Below are 18,986 nucleotides of genomic sequence, written 5' to 3' on the forward strand. Positions count from 1 at the left end.
AATCAATCATCTTCAAACTCTTCAATTTATATGTCATGTTATTTTTAGCCTTACATTCAATTCATCATTTTCAACATCACCTTTAATTCCTTATAGAAAACTCTTGATTTGTACTATCAAATTTACTTTAAAAAAATCTTAGATGTTTAAAAAGTTTAATTATATATACATGGGTCATGTTGGGCAACCAACATTGAGAGCCAATGTTTTGTTCTGTATGAGTTGAAGTTTCGGAATGGACTTATTTTTTGTGAGGTTAATTTCTATGGTGAGGAGATCATCCTCACAAAAGAGATTATCCTCACAAAAAATCAGCCGAATTTGAAACTTCGAATCCCCATAAAAAATGGTTTACAAGTTGAAGAATTATGAATCATTGGTTTTTACTGTTAATTTGTAAGTCACTTTCGATAGGATTAGAAGTTTCAAAATGGGCTGATTTTTTTTGTGAGGATGATCTCCTCGCCATATAGACAACCTTCACAAAAATCACCATAATTCGAAACTTTTAACCCATACAAGACAAATTTAGCTCCCTAACATTGGTTGCCAAAGGATTGGCTTTAAGAGCCAGTAACATAGCCAATGTGTTTTGTCTTATAAGGGTTAGAAATTTTGGAATAAATTGATTTTTTTGAGAGGATGATCTCTATGGTGAGGAGATTATCATCACAAAAAAGAAAAAAAAAAAAAAAAAAAACAGCCCATTATGAAACTTCTAACTATAGGTTACAAGTTGAAGGATCGAGGACCGTCAAATTTTACCATTAATTTGTAAATCTTCGAAATGGGCCAATTTTTTGTGAAGATGATCTCCCCACCATAGAGATCATCCTCACAAGAAATCAACCCATTTTGAAACTTCTAGGCCGTATATGACAAAACATGTTGGTTATATATATAATCTTAACGTTGAAAAGGACGATAAATTTATTTTAACCTACTCCAACGCTCCAACCAAAACTATCATGGTGGATGATAGTCCGGGCAATCATACCTCTCCCCATCTCCACCATATTCTTCTTAATCTTTAGGTATTGTCATTCACATTTGGGCTGTTAATTACTAAAATTAGAAAACTCATCTAAAACTTTAGTAGAGGGGTAAAATTCAAGTTGACCCTTACCACCTCAAGTTGTGGTTTCAACGTTGTAACCTTCTTCTTCGCTGAGTTGGTGAACTGGTGTGATACCTACTAAACACTCTTGTTGCTAAAATGATGAATTTGGGAAGTATGTAATTGTAATCAAATTTTCTCATTGTGGTAAAAAGAGTCATTCCTCTAATGGTTTCTTCCCTTATTTATAAAACACGAAATCCAGGTTTGATTTCTTTGAGATAGGAGACTTTTTTTTTTTTCTTCTTCTCATTCGAGATATTATGTGCAATTAACCAACCTACTACTGAATTGAATCAAATGAGTTAAAGTCAAGTAAAACATCATTTCTTCCCTGTATGTCCCTTGCACGTCATCCTTTGTCCATAATCCATGCGATTTGGAATTCTCTCTCCCTTATTCTCAATGATGTGAGTATATTCCAACACCAATCTAGGAGTCAATTACTATAAAGTGTCCTTAATAAGGAAGTTGCACAAATATAAAAGAAAGTAAGCGACAAAGTCAATCATTTTTAAATTCTTGAGATACTCCTCCTTTTTCTATTCAAAAAAACAGGAGAGAGCTCATCCTAGGACTCCATTATGCTCATGGCTTTCAAGGTTTGGAAGAATGACTACTCAACCACTCATGGAACAAACCTTCCTAATATTCTAAAGTGGTAGACTATTTATTTTTCGAATTGTTCTTTATGTACGTAGAATTCAAGGACTGGTTAGATTTTATCTATTTTTATGCCCCTAAAAATAGATAGATATTTAAAATACAAGCCCAAAAAAAGAAACTTATGAAAAAAGCTTAGATATTATTCTTCTAGTCGACTTTAAAGTCCTCCACAATTTTCAATAGGACAAAAGGGTAATTAAGCTCATATGTGCATATTCTCCTCCAATTGTCGGATGATGGTAAGAACCTTATTCTACCTTAGCACCATATCAAATCATTGCTCAAACGAGTTACGTGCGCTTATTTAATTAAAAGCGTCTGTGATATTGAAACATTACCGATGTGGGACTATAAATTTGGAGCAGAAAATAAAATCCTATGGAGCAGTACAAGTTTCCTTGGGATTATGTTCTCATCTCAGACGTTCGGTAGGCGTTTGGATAGGACTCCTTGGCTACTTCTGACTCTTGCGGGGAGTTAGAAGTCGTTTGGATGCGTTTGTATGAACTACTCTCTCGAAGAGTTACTCCGCGCAAGAGCAAGAAATTACTCTTTATGAAGAAGTCAAGAAAACCTATTTCTCAAAACTCTTCTTGCGGGGAGTCAAAATCTAACGGTTCATTTTACCAAAATACCCCTAACTTTATTAATTTTCTATGAAAATATTTCTAATTCATTTACCCTTAAATCAAACAAAAGAAACATTTATTAATATTAAATTATTTTTTTTTAATTTTGAGTATAATGGATTTAAACACATTATATTAATATTTATAGTTAAACACATTATATTAATATTTATTATATTATATTATATTATATATATTAATATTTAATATTTATAGTTAAACACATTATATTAATATTTAATATTTATTATATTATATTATATTAATATTTATTATATTATATTATATTAATATTTATAGTTAAAATGTCAAAAATAATATAGTTTGAAGGCATATTATGACACTAAAAGACAGTCTGTCAATTTTTTTTTAAAATTTTGAGTATAATGGATTTAAACACATTATATTAATATTTAATATTTAAAATATTATATTATATTATAATAATATTTATTATATTATATTATATTAATATTTATAGTTAAAATGTAAAAAACACTATAGTTTGAAGGCATATTATGACACTAAAAGACAATCTGTCAATTTTTTTTTAAATATTATGTCAAAAACAATCAGTCAAATTTTTTTTTAAATTTTAAGTATAATGGATTTAAAATATTATATTATATTTATTATATTATATTATATTATATTATATTAATATTTATAGTTAAAATGTCAAAAACAGTATAGTTTGAAGGTATATTATGACACTAAAAGATAAAAAACAGTAACTGGTATAATATAAGGGTATTCTGATCTTTTTTCTAGAAGTCATGAGAAGTCAGTATGGTTCCCAAACAGACTTCCAGCACAAAAGTACTTCTGCCAGTACTTCATAGAGTTGATTGCCAAACGCCATTTCTACACAGAATTACTTTTCCAGCTCCTCCATAGAGTACTTCAGCTTCTGTTCTTTGGAAGAGTAGTTCTGCTCCTGGTATCCAAACAGGCCCTCGGTGTCCATCTCAATATTGCGCAGTTTCTTGGCATTTTTTAGGAAGAGACTTACGTGGCATTTTTTAGGAAGCAGCATATGTTTCCTAGGGATTAGTTTTCATTGGGATTATCTTCCAATCTCAGGGGTTCGTTAGACACTCGTTATCATCCCAGCCTTGGCGCAGTTTCTTCGAAAGATTCCTTTAAAAAAGCTCTTCTTCTGTAACGAGGGAGAGAAAGAACAAAGCGTCCTCTCAGTCTCCATAACTGGTACACATTAATCTTTCAGTTTCGTTTTTTTATTTATTTATAAATAATTAATAATGATTGTCGTTTCGAATTTTCGAGCCTTTTTTTTGTGTGTGTGTGTGTGTGGATATTTTTGCTCCCCAAAAACGTATTTTTTAGGAGTTTTATTTTGGCAAATTTGGCCATAAAAGGGCGTTCCAAACTGACTACTTACATGCAAATTCTTCAATCCTTTGCTTATTATATGTAATTTTTTTTATTTTCGTTTTGATTTATTTTCTTATAGTTGTTCGGTTTCCCATGATCTTCAGTAAGTCAACGTAGACTAAGATTTACGAAATATATGACGTTTGAAGAGGTTCATCGTTTTTTTTTTAATGTGTTTTGATGATCGTTTTCAATAATTAGGACTGATAATCGATTTTTTTTTAATACTATTAAAAGCTTTTTAATTTCTAGAAATGTTTGTAATTCTAAAGAAATTCTAAAATTTGCGTATTTTTTTTCTAGTTAAAACGAATTTTAGGAATTAATTCAGAATTTTAAAAATTAGTGTGGAATTTCAGTTTAGATTCTGTTACTTTGGCTGTTTGCTGTAATTGGGATCCATTGCTCTTAATTTCTTCTTTAAAGTAAATTTCTAATTTATATAAAATGCAAAATCAGTTCATTGGTTTCTAGTTAATCTGGTTTATTAGTTGTTAAAATAAAAAATTGAATGTTCTTTCAGATTACGACGTGTGATTCCATTCTACATTGTATATAAGCTGATTCATCATGGAATCTCGACTTTCGACAAATGAGAAACCTTCCGACAGTGAGATAGCTGTTAAAACCCAAGCTTTAGTTGGGGAAAAATGTGAGAGTTCTCATTTGGATGAGCCTCAATCATCGCTTTTTTCTGTCTCAGCAAATGATCAAATTCCGCAAAATAAGATGTCACTTAGAAATGAAGCTTCTGTGGAGGAAATATGTGGGAGTTCACCTTCAGGCAATGCTCAATTATTACCTCAACACAGCTCAGAAAATGAGCTATCCCCAGAATGTGTAGGAAGCCGAGCATTGATGGAGAAAAATTGCAAGAATTTTCCTTTGGACAATGTTGGGTTAGCACCATTTCCTGTTTCTGGCTCGGTGAATGAGAAAATCCAAGAGAATGCGACTTCCATCAGAGTCAAATCTTCGTCCGAAAAGAATTGTAATTCAAGCAATCTTCAGTCGGTACTTGTTTGCAACTCAACATTGTGTTTGCGGTTGGACGATGTTGGATGTCATGTAAGAGATAGCATTGAAAAGAACTCGAAGGAGGAAGTTCCTCCAACTGTTTCTGCTCCAACAAAGTCAACCGAGAAAGGTGAACGACGAACATCAAAATATCACGGTGTTACTAGGTAATTGATGATTTTGTTTTTGACCTTTTAATTTTAAGTTGTCCTATAGTGACTGCGCAGGACACTGTGTTAGACACTGAGCTGATGTGGAGGTGTCCACAGAATTGTAGATACTTTCACTCATATCTCGATGAAAACATATATGGTTCTGTGCATGTCTCCATGCCAGCTCATTGTCTAACGTGTCCTGCACGGTCACTTAAGCATTTGCCTTTGATTTTGAATCTCTGAGACTTAAAGAGCTAATAAAAATACCCCACAGGCACTTTTGGACTGGCAAATTTGAAGCACACCTTTGGGATAACAGTTTCATACAAGAAGGTCATAGGCGCAAAGGAAAACAAGGTACGTTCTTTCATTTAGTCAAGCACTTTTCATCAAGACTTGGTGTTTTTGTTGAGCTTCAAAACAATTTTATCGAGGAGCATTGGTAACAACCAAAAAGTACATAGGTTGGATCCATATTGTGCAACACATGACATGATTTTGAACGGAGTATGTGATCTGTGATACAGTTAGAATCATCCAATAATTTTAGGCTTGTAGCCAGTTCAAGAGGTGAATGATTTAATAAACCTTTTGGATCAATGAGATGGCCCATTAACTGATGGGGAATGTGGTGCCGACGATGTAATTTGCATTATGTGAATATGTGCTCAATATAAATACTGTTTCATATTTTGTAAAACGTAAGAAACTACTTATGTGTGTCATATTCATATAGTCGAACTCTTTTATGAGCTCATATATTAATCTACCGTGATGGGTTACTCTTAGTTAAGTGGTAGTTTATAGGGATCTACACTGTATGTGGTTACTAACTTTGTCTTGAGAATCTCTCTCTCTCTCTCTCTCTCTCTCTCTCTCTCTCTCTCTCTATATATATATATATATATATATAGGATTAGGATCCATATACACATAAAACTACTCATAAAGCTACAACGTGTTTTGTCTGATATGGGCAAAAATGTTTGGTATGGGCTGATTTTTTGTGAGGATCATCTCTATGGTGAGGAGATCATCCTTGCCAAAAATCAGCCCATTATAAAACTTCTAACCACATGTTTACAAGTTGAAAAATTTTAGACTGTCCAATTTTTGCAAATCACTTTTGATGGGGTTAGAAGTTTTGGAATGGAATGATTTTTTGCAAGGATGATCCCCTCACAACAGAGATCATTCTCACCAAAAATTAGCCCACTCCGAACCTTTTTAACCATATAAGACAAAAACGTTGTAGCTTTATGTGTCTATGGAACCCCACCCATATATATATATATATATATATATTTTTTGTTTTACCGAGTTTATGTGTTTGGAGCCTGCAAATTCAAATTCTTTGTCTATGAATATATAGCTGATGAAGCTTTTATTTCTGTTTTGTGACTTGGTCTTATGCTTGCGACTGGGGCTGTATTTGCTCCTTTCGACTATTCTTCAGTATTTCTAGGTCAGTTATTTTGATTTGAATTTAGTTTTGGTATATTTTTTTATTTTAAAGAAATGTGGTGTGTATCTCTTAATATGGCCTTTGGGATCCACATGGCACACAGGCCAATATGAGATAGAGGAGAAAGCTGCACAAGCATATGACGTTGCTGCTCTCAAGTACTGGGGTACTGGTGCAAGCCCCAAACTTAACTTCCCTGTAAGGCTCCTTGATCCAGTGCATCTGTTTCATTTTGAAATTTTTGGCACACTGCCAACTCAACCTTGATGGTCGTTATGCTTCTTATTTGCAGATCACTATGTACAAGAAAGAACTTGAGGAGATGAAAAATATGTCTCGGGATGAGTTTATCTTGTGTATTAAGAGGTAAACCCCTAGAAATGTAGTGTGTTTGTAATTATACTCTTGTCATCTGTAAGTTCTTCAAAGTTGATTTTGTGTTTTTTCCCGTTTCACTGTTACAGGAAAAGTTGCTTTAAGAGAGGTTCTTCCATTTACAGAGGAGTAACAAGGTCTGTACCTACTTCATTTGATCAGCTATAGTATGGTTTCTCATAACTTCTAGAGGTGACCGATCTTTGAATTTCTACTCTATTTAAAAGGACAGTTGTAGTTGGGGTGCTTACAAAGATGACCTTAAGTAAAATGGATATGAAAGATTGCACCCTAACTGGTGGGTGACCAGGATTGTATAGCTAATGGAAGTGACGTGGTATTCTGGTTTTACAATATTAGGGGATGTCTGAACATGTGATCCATGTGTTCATTGATCCAGGTTATCCAATTGATGAGCCACATTAGGATATGAGAGTCACATCTCCTAAAGTGGAGATGGCTTAACTCATTAAATTTTTTTTTAAATATTTGTTGACATACAATCAATTGTATTCATTCATATATCCAAAAAAATATTTACAACTCTCTCGCCAATTTTTTATTTTATTTTATGGGTGAGCTGGACTTGAACCCATGGCCTCAAAGTTATTTTGCAATGTGTCAAACCAACTGGGCTATGGGTCTAAACCCACTATCGCCAAGATCTCATTTATTGAGCATTAATATAATCCATTCAGGTCGATCTTTGGATATGAGTCACATCCCCAATGCTGCCAAGATCTTGGATCCCCTGCATGTATAGTTGACATTGCATGAGATTGTAAGCATATAATGCCTCATCATTCCCTATATACCTGATCATCTTGGTTTTTTGACTGAGATAGCTAGATTTAGGAAAAGCAATTGGTTTGAATAGAAACTTCTTATATACTGAGCATTCTTTTCTAAGCATAGTAATTTTTTGTTTCTCTCATGTAGTATAATCCAAGATTCATGCATGATTTATCAAAAGAAAAGAGAGAGAAAATAAAATAAAAAGAGCAAACCATATTATATTCATAGATTGTTATGAGGGTAAATCCCAGTCAAGTATGTTTTGGTTGATAGTTTGTCTAATAAAAAGAATATCATGATATGCGACGCATCTAAGGATCACAACTCCCAGCATTGACTGAGTCCATCCAAAAGATCTTCTGGGTCAAAGATTGACCTGATTGGATGATTACATTCAACAGTGATAATCATCTTTCTCTATTGCACTTTTTGGATGACGAGGGTTCTAGAGGAATTCTATTGATTGGATGTCATCTGGGAAGATGCTTTGGCCTGGAAGATCTCATAGGTGGCCCAAATGAATATTCAGTCACAACCTTTTGCATGTATCACTTAGTCTGGTATGTTAAACATTTATTACAGTCAATACTATTTATCCCTTATTTGTCTCCAAGAAAATCAAGTACATTATATTAGGAACTTGAATATGGCAGACATGGCGATGGGCGATGGCAAGCTCGAATAAGTGGAGTTCCGTGCAAGAAGGGTCTTCACCTAGGAACATTTAGTGAGTGTTTCTTACCCGTAACTTTACTCTTTAATTCAAAGAAGTAAAACGGAATGTGAATTCAAAGAAAATCATGGAGTTGTGAAACTAATCAGGTAGTGAAGAAGAAGCCGCAAAGGCCTATGACATCGCTGCTGTTAAACTAAGAGGTAAGACAGCATTCACAAACTTTGACATCACTAACTACTGCCAGGGAGCTTTGGAGGAATCAGAGGGGCAATCTCAACCTAAGAGGCTAAAGAATTCTAAAGCTGCTGCCTCCACAACCATAGATTTAGAGCTGTATCCTCAGACAGATGTACCAGTCATTAGTCCCTAAAACAAATCGAGTACTGCCTGAATCTTGTTGAAGAGCAGCTGCGGTGCCCAATTCAAAGATGAGCATATAATTCTGGACCTTGATCTTGAAGGTCCATTGCAATAAGTGTGATATGGAGCATTTAACTTGTGTTAGCAAAAAGTCCCCGAAGTTGAGGGAAGAATGGATTTATGATGTCTTTCATGCTCAAATATATTCGATCTGGTCGTTGATATTTTGAAGTTGGAGAGTGTTGACGGGATGTAATGTCAAGCTGAAGCTTTGACTGCCATTAACAAGGCGATGGGAAGGAGAATCTTTAACGATCTTTATTGGAGGAAGATAGGCTTGCCAATTATTATGGATTTCTGGGTCACACTTTGAATGCGACCCATTTGGTTTTCATGGTTAAGTTTCTCCGTTAAGAGCTGTAAAAAAGATCTGCACAAACAATGTCTTTGATTGTTTGAGTAAGTCTTGAGCTTAAGGAGAATTGACACAGCCACAGCATTAGATTGCTACACTAATGTGTTTCATGGTACGAGAGAAAGTTTTCATACAGATTTGAGTCAGAGGAAAATGTGGAAAGAAGTCTTATTTGTGCTGTGTTGGATTCTCTTCCTGTTCATGTCCTACGAAGTCATGCTCTCGTCTGGACCATTCTTATGTTTGGAAATGACCACATCGTTCCTTTTGCAGCATCTACAGCTGTTTGATTGATCATTATTACTCTTTTGGATGGTGAGGGAGGCATCTCTTGTGCAGTGGTGAAGATTGTCTATTTTTTTTTTTTTTATCCAACTCAAAAATCAATTTGGCTGTTCATATTCCTTTGTGTATATATCTTTCTTGCTCATGTCCTCGGTTAGAATTTATTCTCACCATAACTTGATTTTCATTTCATCTCATCCTTGTTACTGTTAGTAGAATTCTATAATTTTTAACAATATTTTAAGATTTGGTATTAGTACTTCACTTGTAGTTGTAATTGTCACAAATGTTATTATAATTACTTTTCTGAATACATGCAAATTCCTTGAAAGTGGGGTTTGGAGTAGAAGTAGCTCTGATATCGGAGTTTCTTACTACTAATTGGTCACCACTACTCGCTAGAAATTTATGATTTCTGTTTTTACAGTTAACTGAGTCTGATTATGGGAACTCAGTTAATTGGTCACGATTAGAAGATTTGGTTTTGGATAGAGTGAAATGGAGAACAAGAAATTTCCTCGAAAGATTCGGATCCAAAATAAATTCTTTTGAACTGGATCCATGGGTTTGAAAATGGACGACTGCCCAACTTCCACCTAACTCAAAAAATTAAAATTCAATGGTGAGAAATTTTTTTTTTTTTTTTTCCGGGGCTCATAGAATTTTGTCCTCTTATCTTATCATGATTTTTTGATGTCACATAGCGAGGGCAAGACCTTTAGTAAGGGTGAAATCCTTGTTAACTTAGGAGTTGTGATGAATGCACGCAGTTGGGTATGCGGCTGATGTGACAAGGTCATAAAATCATAGATCTTTTGTTGGAAAATTACGATGGAGGAAGAAAATAACTTCTAGGCTCGAAAAGATTCGATCTCTTTTAGACAAATATTCTCCCCTACTGGTTGAACCAAAGTACACAAGGAATCGATGAACAAATGCCTTCAGGATACAAAGAAACCTTACACTCAATATACTAAATCAGATTACGTACGATCTGATTTAGCCTAGAACACTCAATTTTTTTTGGAATTGATGATGCCTAGATCTTAAGCTTAGAGAGAGGAGAATACAAAATTTTTCAGTGAAGAAATCTGAATTCTGGTTGGTTTTTTATAGCCATTTTTGTGTCTGTTGACCAAGAGTTATGATTTAATGTCTCTTGGTCTAATAGCCGTTAGATTTGTGCATTATCTGAGATCTAACGATCCAGATTGTACCCTATTGAAAGAATGTGTCTCATGTCCTTTAACTAATACCTTTTAGTTGAATCTGTTTGATCTAGTGGTTTTGATCGCGTCCAATCAGTTGTCATTTAATCTAACGGATCCGATCGTTTCTGATTGGATACCAATCATGAACCAACACACCTGATCGATTCTAATTAGGTACAATCATGAATCAACGCATCTGATCGTTTCTGATCAGGTATAATTATGAATCATTGCACATGATCATTCTGATCAGGTACTACCTTGATCCAACGCATCGGATCGTTCTCGATCCGATATTATTTCGATCCATCGTATCCGATCGGATACTAACTTGATCGCGCGGTGCTGATCACACCCGATCCATCACACGTGATGGATCAACCACAACCCTTGGACGGTTTCGTATCTCGAAAACTTTTAGGTTCCCCAGCTCCTCGCACCTACGATCAAGTACTACCTTGATTCAACGTATCGGATCGTTCTCGATCCGGTATTATTTCGATCCATCGTATCCGATCGATTCCCGATCGGATACTAACTTGATCGCGCGGTGCTGATCGCACCCAATCCCCAGCTCCTCGCGACGATGCGAAGTGCAAAGTGCGCCTCAAAGCGCCCAATACGCCTTAAACGCCCAATCGCCCTTTCGCACGTGCGCGTGCGCGGGTGGTGCTTCGCACCACCTTGAAGTACTTGATCAAAACCTAAAGGTGTGACATAAATACAACTAATTATGTTGGCTATTACTTATAAGGTACACCACTTTCTTACTTGTGAGTGAAGTGGGACTAAACCTTATATACACAAAAAACCTCAAAAACAAACCTAAGAAAAAACAAACCAATAAACCTTATTTTATTTTAAAATATTCAACATTTTTTTCATGGGGATAACACAGGAAAAAGATGTGTAGTTCTGTGCCCTTGCCACATCAACCGCATACCAAAGCACGTGCATTCATCATCATTCTTAACTTAGTAAGGTTAATTGGACTCTAAGAGCATCTCCAATGCAACATTCTCTACCCATACTCATAAATGAGTCTTTTAGGTATTGTGGGTATCCATGTGATATGTATTCCAACCATGCTACCCTTAAATTATTTAATAATTTTTTTAATTTAATTCAGATTTAAAATTTTTTGAAATTAAATTTTTTTTTTTTACATACCTATATGAATTTTTTTCCTCTAAAAAGTACGAGTAACCAAATGAGTACTTTTTTTAAGTATCGAAAATGTCTAGACCCAAAAAATGGTGAGCAATGAGTCTTGCGTTGGAGTTGAAATTTTCGGACTCCATTACTCATATAGGCAATTAGGAGTTGATGGGTAGAGGGACTGATAATCCGTTCGAGTTGCTCTAATATCTTCTAATGAGAACGTAGCAATAAAAAATTAGAACTCAAAAACTCACTGACATGCCAGGTGTAAGAATCGTAGATTTGCCCCCATCACAAAATCATAGATCATTTACCTTGTGATACACAAGAAAAATATTTATAATTATTCGTATCTTGAGGCAAATGGTTCCCTCCATAGGAGAATCAGAAAATCATATTTAAGAAAGACGTATCACAGATTACCACGTGGCAATTGAAAAAATTGTTGGATATACTCTAGAAAGTACCTCAAGAATAGGGACTTGTCCACTGGAGCTGACGGCAACAGTTACCCATGCCTTGCGAAAGCTTCAGACTTCTCTTGCCCTAATCAAGAGAGTACGGCTTGCTTAAGATCCACACCTTTTAGACTCTGATATCCCTCGAGATACGTAACAATAAATATCCCGAAAGTTTAATGTTGTTCATTTCTAAACCGTTGGATGATCCTCAAGATTATGTACCCTCCCACATTTCGAGACAATTTTCTCATTGATTTGATAATACATAATGACCCTCGAGATGCGGGTTTACAAACAACTCTCATCCCTGTTCGTCTTGGCCATTTGATCGGACGGGACTCATCTTATTACCGAAACGAACCGCTCGACCTCCATGAAAATCGGTACGTTTCTATTTCTTTACAGATTGGATCTTTTTAAGTCTAAAATTTTGGATTTTTTAGTACTTAAATAGATTAATCTCGGTTTCGATTTCTTGTTCTTGATTCATAAATTTTCTTTGAATTATGCCTGAATAAAAAATCGTTCACTTTAGTCCTGTTTACTTAGAAATTATACGATTTTTAAATATATTTATGTTGATCGGTAAATAAAGTAGTCCATTTTTTGTGTTTTTGAGATATTCGACATCGGTAATTGCTCAAGAACATGATTATTGAAGAAATTAGAATTTTTTATTTTATTTTGTGTAATTTGTGCTATTTTTTTAAGGATTTTGTGATAGATATGTCCAAATTTGAGCTTTTTAATGGTGAAGTGTGGAGTTCCAGGCTATGGGATTTTTTTCTCTGTAATTAGGTCAAATAACTTGTTTTATAAGATTTAAATTGGTTGGAGTTTAATCAGTTCTTGGAATTTGACAGAACTGAGAAGTGGATCTTCAAATTAGGTATTTTCGTTGGTTCTACATCAAATTAAGCCTTATATATATAATCATGGGAGCCCTAGTTCCAGTGAAGGAGCAGAATCTACAGAGTGAGAACTGTGAGACTTCAAGTCCAAACAATCCTCTGTCAGTACCTGCGCTACAGTCATGCACTGTTGAAGTTCCTGTAAGCAATTCCTCTGAAAAGGTGCAAGGGAAGAAGGCACTTTATAAATCCGGTCAAAGAACGTCAAATTACCGTGGAGTTACTCGGTAAAGTTATTGAGATCACTTGTGAACATATCTGTTTGTTGGGTATTTGGAAATTTGAAACTTAATATTAGTGATCATTTTGCAGACACAGATGGACTGGGAAATTTGAAGCACACCTTTGGGATAGTAGCACCGTAAGTGAAAATCGTAAACGTAAAGGAAAACAAGGTATATTTCATAAGCGACGCACTGTATTTATAGTGCTTCATATGCCTCCAGGGCGAAGTTATTGGTTATTTAATTGATCCAAAAAGTCCAATTGAAAGGCATTGTACTCAAATGGTGTAGACTGGGTGGTTAGAGCCATTAGATAAACGGAAAATTACTACCAAAAGAGGATTGATTGATCAATAATATGCCACATTAGTGGATGGTGGATTCCATGTTTAGGACAATATATTGTATTATGTGGCTTAGCGTAGAAAACTGTCTTGATGGGTGAAATCACTTCAATTCTGCGGAGGACTTCTTGTTGAATTATAACATGAACTTGCTTTATAATTTAAAAATATTGGCTTGTCTGGTCCATTAGGAATGTAAATCTCAGAGAGCTACATAGGACATGGATGCTAACCGCAGCTTGCGAATCTCCACATTTCTTAATATTTACTTATTTATGTGTGTTTGAAGTCTGCGAAATTCACACATTATTTCTCAAAGAACAACTCTCTATGTAACTCATTGGTTTTTTATTTGTTGTTTTTGTTGTTGTGTGTGTTTTGTGGCTACGACGTCGGCTGGATTTTCTGCTGCGACTGTATTTCAGTATATCTAGGTTCGTGATTTGGATTTGGTTTCGTGCGGGTTTGATTTCTCACATGATTGAATTTTACATACTAATATGGTCTTTGCCATCCACCTTCCACTCAGGTGGATATGGAAGCGAGGAAAAAGCAGCAATAGCGTATGACCTTGCAGCTCTGAAATTTTGGGGTCCAGGTGCAAATACCAAATTGAATTTCCCGGTAAGGATTCTTAATATAGAGCCCATGCTTTTCTTTCTTTTTGGTTTCTTTAATTGAACACCATTTATCAGTCAAGTTATATATATATATATATAGGGTTGGGTTTTGTTGACTCAAGAAATGACACAAAATCTTGATCGTGTAAACACTAAAGTTAATGGTTGAAAATTATCTTTGAGATAAGTATCACTGGGATATGGATTGTTGAGATACGCACAAGATCTTGATCGTGAAAAAATCTCAACTGTTATATATATGTATATGAGTAGCATTTGGTTGCTTGAGCCAAAGTGTTTTGTCCTACATTGGCTAAAAGTTTCGGAATAGGCAGAGTTTTTGTGAGGTTCTCTATGGCGAGGAGATCATCCTCACAAAAAATCAGCCAATTCTGGAACTTCTAACCCCAGTTTATAAGTTGAAGAATCGTGAACCGTCACTTTTTACCGTTAGTTTATAAACCACTTTTGATGAGGTTAGAAGTTTTGGAATGGGCTGATTTTTTTGTGAGGATGATCTCCTCACCATAGAAATCATCGTTACAAAAAATCAGCCCATTTCAAAAATTTTAGCCCATATAAGACAAAACTGTGGCTGTTGAACCCGACCCTATATATAGGAGGGAGGGAGTTGTTCACTCGTGCCTAGGGCACGGGCATCCTCTTTGGGGTTAAGGGGATAAAAATGAAAAAATAATAAAATTGGAGGGGTATTATTAAAAAATCTTTGGGGTTAAAGAGATAAAATAATAAAGTTGGAGAGGTGAGGAAAGAAAATTTAGTGGGATAGTGTGGATCCCACTCCACTGTAGCTGGAGTGGGACGTTTATCCCCCCACAAAATTGTAATATAGTGGGACCCATTGTTGTGTTTTATTATATATATAGTGAAGGAAAAGCACTGTGAGAGCACATTTTTTTATTTTGCATACAAAATCCTTAGGGAAGACCATCAGTATGGTCCACCAATCAGGGGAGTGGAACTCAGTATTTGGTATCACATCTGGCTTACATCGTATATGTTTGACTTCTCTTCTAAATGTGTTTCCATGATTATCTTGACTGCTGAAAGGGAAGATAAATTATCTGGTTATAACCATTAACTGAGTCAATATTTTACACGAGATCACTGCTCTGTGGGTCCAATATGGTCCACTCCCTGCACATGGGACATGGGTTCTTCTGTAGAATGTTCTGATGTTCCATCGGAATAGTACTTCATGTTTCCCCTTTGTGGAACATTAGCACATGCTAATGAACCTTCACATTTCTTGTGCTTTCGTACTTGTAGATTTCTAACTATGAGAAAGAACTTGAGGAGATGAAGGACATGTCTCGAGAGGAGTATGTCAATTCGCTTAGAAGGTAAAACTAAGGAAATTAGAAATTGAATGTTTACTTGTTTCTGCGCTGAAACTTATCTGTGGCTTTCCTACTGCAGGAAAAGCATTTGCTTTACGAGAGGTCATTCCATTTACCGAGGAGTGACAAGGTTCTCCATGATTTCACTTTCTTATTAATTATTTGAGTTATTTCTCCTTATTTTCTAGAGGTGACAAACATTTGAGTTGGGCTCGTGTGACATACACATGATGCTCAAGTAATAGGACCTTCCTTCTTGAAACGTTACACGGGTAACTTAAAAACAATTATATTACTTGTATAAAAAACAATTATATTGCATTCTTCTACGTCATTGTTGCTCATAACAAGATAAAGTTCTTGATAAATATTAATTTAATTGTTAGATAGAAGTCAATAATAATGGGCTCTCAAATGTAATGTCATTTCTTAACAGACAAAATGAAGGGCGGCGATGGCAAGCTCGGATTGGCCGGGTTGCTGGTGGTAAAGACATCTACCTTGGAACATTTGGTGAGTTTATGTTTTTTGATTTGGTACTCTTTCATGCAATGAAGTAAATTGTAGATTTGTCTTACGAGCCACGCCATGGATGGGAACTGAACTATTGAATTTTTTGTTATAATCAGATACCGAGGGAGAAGCTGCGGAGGCCTACGACATTGCTGCGGTTAAACTTCGCGGCATGAATGCAATAACAAATTTTGATATCAGTAACTACTACAAAGAGGGCACGAAGGAATTGGAGATCAAAAGTATTGCGGAAGAGAGTACCCCATTGAAGATCAGATACTTCAAACTTGATTGAAAAAGTTGAATTGTTGTTCTGTTTGTAAGGGAGGCAGTAGAAACGCTGAATGTTTTAGTGAGACCAATGTTTATCTCTTGTAGGAGCAAAGTTGTTTCTTAACTCTATGACTTTTTAAACTTCTATTAAGGTCTCTCTCTCTCTCCCCCCATCTCTCTCTCTAATACATGTACGCACATGATCTTAATTGCTAATTTGGACTTTATGCGAAACATCAAATTTATGCCGATCACTAGGTGTCAAAGGTGGTTTTCCATATCTTTGGAGCAACCAAAGCTCATTCATCTACTGAAATCTTGCACCCAAACCTCAGAAATTACTCAAATCCATGCTCAGATGATCAAGACTGGACTTGAGCTCATACCATTTCCGCTAAGCAAGCTTCTCGCTTCGGCCATACTAGACATTGACTATGCGGCTAGAATCTTCACCCAAATCCGTAATCCAAACCTGTTCATGTTCAATATGATGCTCAGATGCTATTCGATTAGTGGAAACCCAAAACAAGCCCTTTTCCTCTTTAATACCTTAAGAGCTGAAGGAACATCAATGGACCAGTTCTCCTATATTTGCACACTCAAATCTTGCGCTCGTGTCTTGGCTATTGGTATTGGCGAAGCCATTCATGGAGTAATCATTCAGTCTGGATTTGAGGTATTCGTTAATATTAGAAACACCCTCTTGCATCTGTACGCTGCACATAGAAGAATTAAAGATGCCCACCAACTATTTGATGAGTTTCCTCAAGGAAGAGATTTGGTTTCTTGGAACACCTTGATGGGTGGTTATCTCCATACTTCTCAACCTACTGCTGTGTTGAACTTGTTCAAACAAATGCATATGGGTGGTTTTGACGTGAGCATTACCACTGTATTGAATGTTTTGCCGGCATGTGGTGATTTGCCATTCCTCCTTGGAGGAGAATCTCTCCACAGTTTTTGCATCAAGAGTGGCTTTTGCTCAAAACTCGACGTGTTAACCGCTATCATTTCCATGTATGCCAAAAATGGGCGTATGGATTCTGGATTGCGAATATTTGATCAAATCCATAAAAAGGATGTTGTTATATGGAATTGCATCATAGATGGGTATGCAAAAAATGGCCTTGTAGAAGAATCATTATATTTACTACAACTAATGAGACACGAAGACGTGAAACCCAATTCAGCTACACTAGCAGGATTGCTTTCAGCTTGTGCTTCACTTGGAGCTCTGGCCATGGGTCAACGTATCCACAAGTACGTAGAAGAGGAAGAGTTGGAGTTGGACACGGTTCTTGGGACAGCTCTCATAGACATGTACTCCAAATGTGGACTCAGAGAGAAGGCTAGTGATGTTTTTGATAAGATGGAGAGTAAAGATGTGAGATCTTGGACAGCCATGATTACATGTTACGGTGTTCATGGGCAGGGTGAAAATGCCATTCGACTTTTCAATGAGATGGAGGTGGAGGGAACAAAGCCTAACGAGGTCACCTTCTTAGCAGTATTAAACGCTTGTAGTCATCGAGGCTTGGTGGTGGAGGGGAAGACCTACTTTGAGAGGATGGTTCGAGTTTACGGCTTTTCACCTAAGATTGAACACTATGGATGTATGATCGATATCTTGGGTCGTGCTGGATTGCTAGAAGAAGCCCATGAACTTATCAAAAGCTTGCCGAGCAAGGGAGACGATACAGCATGGCGTGCATTACTTGCAGCATGCAGAGTCCATGGAAATGTTGAACTTGGGGAAATGGTGAAGAGGAAATTGGTGGAGTTAAATAATGAACACCCCACTGATTCTATCCTTCTTTCCAGTACTTACGCTGTTGCTGGAAGGTGGGATGATGTTGCAAGAATGAGGGGATTGAAGGAAGGAAAATTGGGGATGAAGAAGGAAGCTGGATTCAGCTCACTTGAGATGGATACCTGTGACGAAGGAACATCCTTCGGATCTCCATGATAATAGACCCTACTTTATGGGCTCTTCCCCCCTTATTGAAACCTTAATCTTGATGGATTTGTGCATGAAAACAATACATCTGGAAAAACCTCAATCAATACATCTAAGGTTGTGGCCCGTTGGAGTAACCAGGTCACTACAACCAGGCTTAGAAGATCTCTTTGGCATTAACAACCAGATCATTTCTTTGCATTATCTGGATCCAAGGGACCAGTCATTAAGCACCAATAATTTTCACACATAAAGCGCCTGAGACATGGTAAGATCACTCGTCCAGGAACATTGGCCATTGGGGGAAGTTAAGAGAACTAGCTGTATTTATTCATTCTGAACTATAAATTATCGCAGCTCCAAGTTGTTTTTTTATTTAATGGTTCTGATTAGGGAAACAAAAAATTCCGAATATTTCTTTTGCTGGTTAACAAAAGATTAATTTTCTCAAGTTGCTTATTCATGCATCAATCAAAAAAACGAAAAAGTTGCTTACTCCTGTCACCTTGAGGTTATTAGGTTTTTCACCACAGTTTCCACAGATAAAAACCCCACCAGTACACTGAAGAGGTTTGGAACAGCATTCCAAAAGAAAAACCT

At 36.0% G+C, this 18,986-nt stretch overlaps 3 protein-coding genes across 6 annotated transcripts; all 3 read left to right on the forward strand.

Moving 5' to 3' along the window:
* Positions 1-3,375: 3,375 nt before the first annotated feature.
* On the forward strand, positions 3,376-9,609 carry LOC147399037 (AP2-like ethylene-responsive transcription factor PLT2). 3 transcript variants are annotated; one of them, XM_086448434.1, is made up of 9 exons: positions 3,376-3,621; positions 4,331-4,991; positions 5,254-5,336; positions 6,436-6,444; positions 6,548-6,642; positions 6,737-6,810; positions 6,909-6,956; positions 8,268-8,341; positions 8,535-9,609. In XM_086448434.1, the coding sequence occupies exons 2-9, from the start codon at positions 4,378-4,380 to the stop codon at positions 8,570-8,572; spliced, it is 1,035 nt and encodes a 344-aa protein (XP_086304560.1). In that variant the 5' UTR covers positions 3,376-3,621; positions 4,331-4,377; the 3' UTR covers positions 8,573-9,609. The 3 variants fall into 3 exon arrangements, with proteins under 3 accessions (XP_086304560.1, XP_086304558.1, XP_086304559.1); XM_086448432.1 differs by having other exon boundaries at positions 3,381-3,621; positions 8,437-9,609; XM_086448433.1 differs by lacking the exon at positions 6,436-6,444 and having other exon boundaries at positions 3,381-3,621; positions 8,437-9,609.
* A 2,693-nt stretch (positions 9,610-12,302) lies between these two features.
* On the forward strand, positions 12,303-16,602 carry LOC147399038 (AP2-like ethylene-responsive transcription factor AIL1). Of its 2 annotated transcripts, XM_086448443.1 has the most exons (9): positions 12,303-12,566; positions 13,047-13,321; positions 13,407-13,489; positions 14,088-14,096; positions 14,192-14,286; positions 15,573-15,646; positions 15,723-15,773; positions 16,080-16,156; positions 16,273-16,602. In XM_086448443.1, the coding sequence occupies exons 2-9, from the start codon at positions 13,119-13,121 to the stop codon at positions 16,449-16,451; spliced, it is 771 nt and encodes a 256-aa protein (XP_086304569.1). In that variant the 5' UTR covers positions 12,303-12,566; positions 13,047-13,118; the 3' UTR covers positions 16,452-16,602. The 2 variants fall into 2 exon arrangements, with proteins under 2 accessions (XP_086304569.1, XP_086304571.1); XM_086448445.1 differs by lacking the exon at positions 14,088-14,096.
* Positions 16,603-16,628: 26 nt separating this feature from the next.
* On the forward strand, positions 16,629-18,702 carry LOC147399039 (Pentatricopeptide repeat (PPR) superfamily protein). Its single transcript, XM_086448442.1, has one exon. It carries the CDS (start codon positions 16,629-16,631, stop codon positions 18,393-18,395), a length of 1,767 nt encoding a protein of 588 aa, XP_086304568.1. The 3' UTR covers positions 18,396-18,702.
* Positions 18,703-18,986: the final 284 nt, after the last annotated feature.

This window comes from Akebia trifoliata, chromosome 7, assembly GCF_017979445.1.
Source record: "Akebia trifoliata isolate Shusen 1 chromosome 7, ASM1797944v1, whole genome shotgun sequence".
NCBI lineage: Eukaryota > Viridiplantae > Streptophyta > Magnoliopsida > Ranunculales > Lardizabalaceae > Akebia > Akebia trifoliata.